The 6,000-nt window shown below is 37.6% G+C and overlaps 1 protein-coding gene across 7 annotated transcripts in view; it reads left to right on the plus strand.

Annotated features, from left to right (window-relative positions):
* Positions 1-6,000, plus strand: part of chd2 (chromodomain helicase DNA binding protein 2) — a 117,532-nt gene that overhangs the window by 89,645 nt on the left and 21,887 nt on the right. For all 7 annotated transcript variants that reach the window (XM_053678017.1, XM_047153463.2, XM_053678015.1 and 4 more), the window contains 3 exons: positions 4,746-4,921; positions 5,020-5,061; positions 5,231-5,370. In XM_053678017.1, the coding sequence (XP_053533992.1) occupies positions 4,746-4,921; positions 5,020-5,061; positions 5,231-5,370 (358 nt within the window). The remainder of the gene's footprint in view (positions 1-4,745; positions 4,922-5,019; positions 5,062-5,230; positions 5,371-6,000) is intronic.

A 6,000-nucleotide genomic window follows, 5' to 3' on the forward strand; every position in this document is an offset into this window, starting at 1 on the left:
TTAGATGTAAGAGACCTAACTACTGAGGCTGGTGCTCATGAAGGCCTAATTAATTTCACATGCCTTAAGATAGAGTCTCCTATAACCAGAGCTCTTTCAGGTCAATGGGTGCTTCACTGAGGAGAGCAAACCTGTTGGACACGTGAAGCGAAGGGGAGTGGTGCTCACATGGGCGAGCCTTAGCTTTGGCTTTGTGATTATGCCCTTGAGTCGTCACCCATTCTCCCACTGTGAGGGCTCAAATGCCGGAGTTGGTGGACTGCTAACTTGACCTTAGGCATTCAGACTTTCTTCTACAGAAACTACGCTACTCTCACTAACCCTCTCTAGAGTCTGGATGCGCACCTCCTAATTCTGCAATATTTTCTGTTAGAGCTAATTAATATACACTTATAAAGCTGTTACTAATGATGGAGAAAGAATGACTAAACCTCCTGCACTCAACTCACTGAAGAAGCTAAATGTGTGCCATGTTGAGTGTTTAATGTAACTTAGTTGAAAATTGTTTATTGTTTTAGATGGCTACAATGTGAATGGCCTCTTTAAATGGCCATTTAAATTCTGACGCAGGCAAGAAATTCACAGCAAACAATTTGAAACCAGGAAGTACGTCACAGGAACATAATTGGCCTGCATGTCATCAGCCTAAAGATCCCCACTCTCGTCCCCTCAAATAGGTTATATTCTCGCTGCTCAAGCCTCAAGCTGCACTTGCGCGTGTTGCATATCTGAGTCAGCTTAGAATGCACAAATTGATTTGTTTATTCAGAATATATATAGTATTGCTATATACAGTATTGAAAGCATCGAATGTTACAGAATGTTTGCCACATTGTAGTATTGAAAAAAAACATTAAACTTTCGTTGCCTCATGCTACTCTACTGTCAATACATTCCATAATTTAAAAAATACCACCCAATTCAGTACACATAAAAGTGCATTCAAGTGTTGTTAGTAAGCCACCAAGCAGTGGAGTTTCTCCTAAACAACAGTTGATTGAGTCATCTTTTGCTGCCATTATCCCATATGAATAAAACCTAAAAAGGCATCAGGAGATGCCTGTGATACCACGTCAGAACATTCTTGGGTGTAAATATGCAGCTCTAATACGAGATGGCATATTTGAATAAATGTTTTGTCCGTATACAATAATTAAATATTAAAACTAATGGTGGTATTGATATCTGTTAAGAGTGTTGCCTCTATAGAACAAGGGCAAATATCGAACCTAAAACTAACTTTACCGTGGTTAAAAAAATCTGTTAATTTTCACAGTGGACATGTCATCCTTCCTTACTGTAACCCTCTTGCTGCTTTTGTAAAGCACATAATGAACTTCTCGGAGCGATGCCTACATGTTTGATGAAGCCACTGATGGACTATGCACGTTTTTCATTTAGTTAAGTTACACCTGGGGTATGTGAGCATGCCACAAACGAAATAAAAAAATAAACATCAAGAAACTATGAAGGAGGCCTACTTGAAATATTGAGCTTTTTTTTTTTTTTTTAGCAAAAATGGGGTTTAAACACAGTTAATTAGTAATTTCATTTTCAGTATTAATACAAAAAAATTTATGAATGCGTTGTCAAATTTGAAACCCAAAACGAATGAACGCAACATACACAGACTGAGTTTGAGATCAAAAGATGAATATGAGATGATGGATCAGAATTTCCTGATATTTACATTTAGATAATAAGTAATACAACTCAGAATATGGCATCTTTGGTGGCAGACCAACAAATATTTATATGAGCAAAAGTATAAAAAAGATAGTCTTAAAATAAATAACACTTAATATTTGTTCCCATATCCCTTGCTTGCAATAGCTGCATCAAGCCGGCAACCCACTGACATCACCAAACTTTTGCATTCTTCTGTTGTGATGCTTTTCCAGGCTTGTAGTACAGCTTCTTTCAGTTATTTGTTTTTTGGGGTTTCTCCCTTCAGTCTCCTCTTTAGGAGGTGAAATGATGCTCAGCTGCGTTAAAGTGCACCTATTATGTTTTTGAAACTTGCCTATTTTGTTTTAAAGATCTCATACAATTGATTTACATGCACCCAAGGTCAAAAAACACTTTAATGTGCTCATAATTTAAACCGTGGCATTACCTTTTTTTCCCCAGTGTCACAAACGACTCGTTCAATGATCCGTTCTAAAGGATTCCTTCTAAACTCCTCCTTTCAGAGAGCATACTCTGCTCTGATTTGTCAGATGTCCCAGGCTGATTGGTCTAACTCTGTCAGCGGGTGTCGAAAAGGAAACGCCCACTACCATAACGAGTTTCAGCTCCATCTGTTTGTGAGTAGCCAATGAAGACCAGAGGCAGGGTTTTTTGTGACAAACCTACGTAGGTTTGTACAGGAAGTAAGTCTGGAATTACTAACGACTCGTTCACTTTGATTTTTGAAACTTTACAGTAGGGCTGCAACTAACGATTATTTTCATAATCGATTAGTTGGCAGCTAATTTTTTAGATTAATCGGATGGGGCGGGGAAAACTTTCAGTGTAATTTTTTTTTGTTTGTTTATTTAAAATATAATCCACAAACTGCGTGTTACAAATATAAACTTCAGACTAAAACTTTACATAACTGTTTGTCCAAAACAGAAAAGAACCCAATACTTATCCATAAAAATAATGCATAAATACCATAAAATAAAATGTATTTTATGGTATTTATGCATTATTTTTATGGATGCACAAAAACACAGAATTAAACTACAGTCCTAAATTAATAATAAAAACTCACTTTTACTGCATCTTGTGGTTTCTGTTACTCGCTGCCTTTAGACATATTATTTTACTTGTGATCATAGTGTTTTAATTAGACATTACAGATCTTACTCGCGCTCCAACTCTGTATCAGCATGTCTACACTGCGTGTGATCAGCCTCATTACTAACAGATCACATCCGTTATAATAAATAACAGAATTTACACATAAACATTTACACACAATAAAATTTACACATTTATGTAAATACAGCATATAATGACAAACTTAAATTAAACTAAACAATTTAAGCAGCTTGCACCAGTTTCCCCAACCCCTTACACACAGTGGCACAATATTGGATATAAACATAAGTTTGTCCTTGTGCATCAGTTTGATTTCCACTGTGTTCCACTTTCTCAGTCACTTGATGATTTCGCCTCCATCTGATGGTGACTGAGACCATGTTGGGAATAAAAGGTAATGCTGACAGAAAGTAAATTGAAGAAAGTCATTGTCGGTGACTGAGTGTTTGCTAATGCTAGCAAACACTCAGTCACGTATGATGTCATGTGTCTAGGAAGCGGCTTATACTTCCGGTTAGTAAAAAAAAACAAAACGCTAGTGTTATATTTGAGATTATGTTTGAGATTTACTCTCCGAAGCGTGTTTTCGGAACAGCAGTAACGTAATGAGTAAATCTCCCCTGTGTTGCGTGCAGACCAACTAATTGATAATGAGATTCGTTGACAACGATTTTCATAATCGATTATTATTGATTTTATCGTTTAGTTGTTGCAGCTCTACTTTGCAGATGTTTTTACATTCACAAAAAGCTATATAAACACACTACATGAAAGGTAATATTTGAAAAAAAACAGGTGCACTTTAAGGTCTGGTGATTGACTTGTCTAGTCTAAAACCTTCCACTTTTTCCCTGTTGAAGGCTTTTGTTGTGTTGGCAGGGTGTTTTGGGTCATTGTCTTGCTGCATGATGAAGTTCCTCCTAATTAGATTGAATGCATTTAAATTTGCAGACATAATTTTCCTGTAAACGTCTAAATTCATTCTGCTGTTAGCATTATGAGTTACATTATCAGTAAAGATTAGTTAGCAAGTTCCAGAACCAGCCATGCAAGCACAAGCCATGACACTACCTCCCATTGTGTGTTGTGAATCATGAGCCGATCCTTTCTTTATCCACACTTTGGCCTTTCTATCACTTGGTAAAGGTTAATCTTGGTTCTAGAACTTTTGTGTAAGGTTTATCTCCTTATTTCTTTGTGGATTCCAATCTGACCTTCTGATTCTTACTGTTCATGAGTTGTTTGCAGCTTGTGGTATGGCCTCTATATTTCTGCTCTCAACGTCTTCTTTGAATGGTGAATTGTGTTAGCTTCACCCTGGCACTGTGGAGGTTGTTGTTGATGCCACTTACTGTTATTTATGGGTTTTTCTTCACAACTCTCACAATGTTTGTCATCAACTGCTGTTGTTTTCCTTGGTGGACCTGTTCCGTGTCTGGTTGTTAGCACACCATGGTTGCTTTCTTTTTCAGGTTATTCCAGATTGTTTTATTGCCTATGCCCAGTGCTAGTGCAATGGCGCTAACTAATTTTCATTCTTTTCTCAGCATCAAAATGGGTTGAGTTTCTCTCATAGACAGCTCTTTGGTCTTCATGTTAGTTAATCCTTTTTAACAACAAATGCAGTCTTTGCAGGCAAAACTCAGGGCTCAAACCAAGAGTATACATTCAGAGCCATTAATTGTTTAAACATTCAGTCTAACAGAGCACACCTGGGCAGCAGGAAACACCTGTCAGTCACATGTTCCAATATTTCACCTGAAAAATGGATGAGTTCAAACAAAAGGTGTCATGTTCTAAGTTGTTTAACACATCTAGATATAAATATTAGCAAATGAAAGCTGAAATTCTGATCTATCATCTCATATTCATCTTTTGATCTCAAAACCCAAAGGTCTAAACAGGCTTCCACTTGAACTGTGTGTTGCTCTTCTCAGGTGCAGGCAAATGACAGTGACAGCGATGTTGGCTCAAAGCTGAAACTGAAGAGCCACTCGTCAGGTTCAGAGAGTGAGACAGATGACAGCGAGGATGATAAGAAGCCCAAGCGGCGAGGCCGGCCACGTGCACGCAAAAACAACGTGGAGGGCTTCACAGATGCGGAGATTCGCAGGTAACATATTCAGTTGCATTTGACTACAATGGCATTGGGCATTTCAAACTGTCATTTAGTGATAAGGAAACTGAAATTCAGCTGATTTGTTTCAACAGGTTCATAAAAGCTTACAAGAAATTTGGTGCTCCACTTGAAAGGTATAGCTATTTGTGTCACTATTAGAGTATTAAACATTGCAAATATGATATATTTAAGCAAAATACAAAATTCATGCCCAATATTGCATTTCAAATGAGACGTATTCCATATTTAAATTTTAATACTTGATAGTAAGTTTGTGGTTCTGTTTGATTATGTTGTTTCCAGGTTAGAGGCCATTGCACGTGACTCTGAACTTGTGGACAAATCCATAGCAGATCTAAAGAGATTAGGAGAGCTGGTGCACACTACGTGCGTAGCTGCAGTACAGGAGCATGAAGAACAAATGAAGGAGAACCCCACTGAAGGTGTGTGTGTGCCATTGATTTATTTCTTTTTTATCTATTTATTTCCATATAGGGAATAAACACAATCAGTAGAGCAATATATACAGTGTAATAAATGTGCAGTATAAAATGCAAGATAAAGTTTGTAGTGCTAAAATGATTGAAGATTGAACGAATGAATGAGCACTATATATATATATATATATATATATATATAATTTGTGGCTGTGGCGCAGGTGGTATAGCGGGTTGTCCACTAATTGTCGGGTTGGCGGTTAAAATCACGGCCCACATGACTCCACATGCCGTGTCCTTGGGCTAGACACTGAACCCCAAATTGCTCCCGATGGCAAGTTAGCACCTTGCATGGCAGCTCTGCTACCATTGGTGTGTGTGTGTGTGTGTGTGAATGGGTGAATGAGACACAGTGTAAAGCGCTTTGGATAAAAGCACTATATAAGTATGCCATTTACCATATATAACGTGTGTGTGTGTGTGCCTAAACCAAAAAATCAAAATCATACTAACAGAAGGACACTGTGGGTTACCTGAGAAATTTCAAAAGGATAGTATTCATTTTTAACTCAATATAAAGGGCACCCCAAATTAAAGGGCATAGAGTAAAATTCTGGATAGCGAATAGTGGCATGT

This window comes from Ictalurus punctatus, chromosome 4, assembly GCF_001660625.3.
Source record: "Ictalurus punctatus breed USDA103 chromosome 4, Coco_2.0, whole genome shotgun sequence".
NCBI classification, from domain to species: Eukaryota; Metazoa; Chordata; class Actinopteri; order Siluriformes; family Ictaluridae; genus Ictalurus; species Ictalurus punctatus.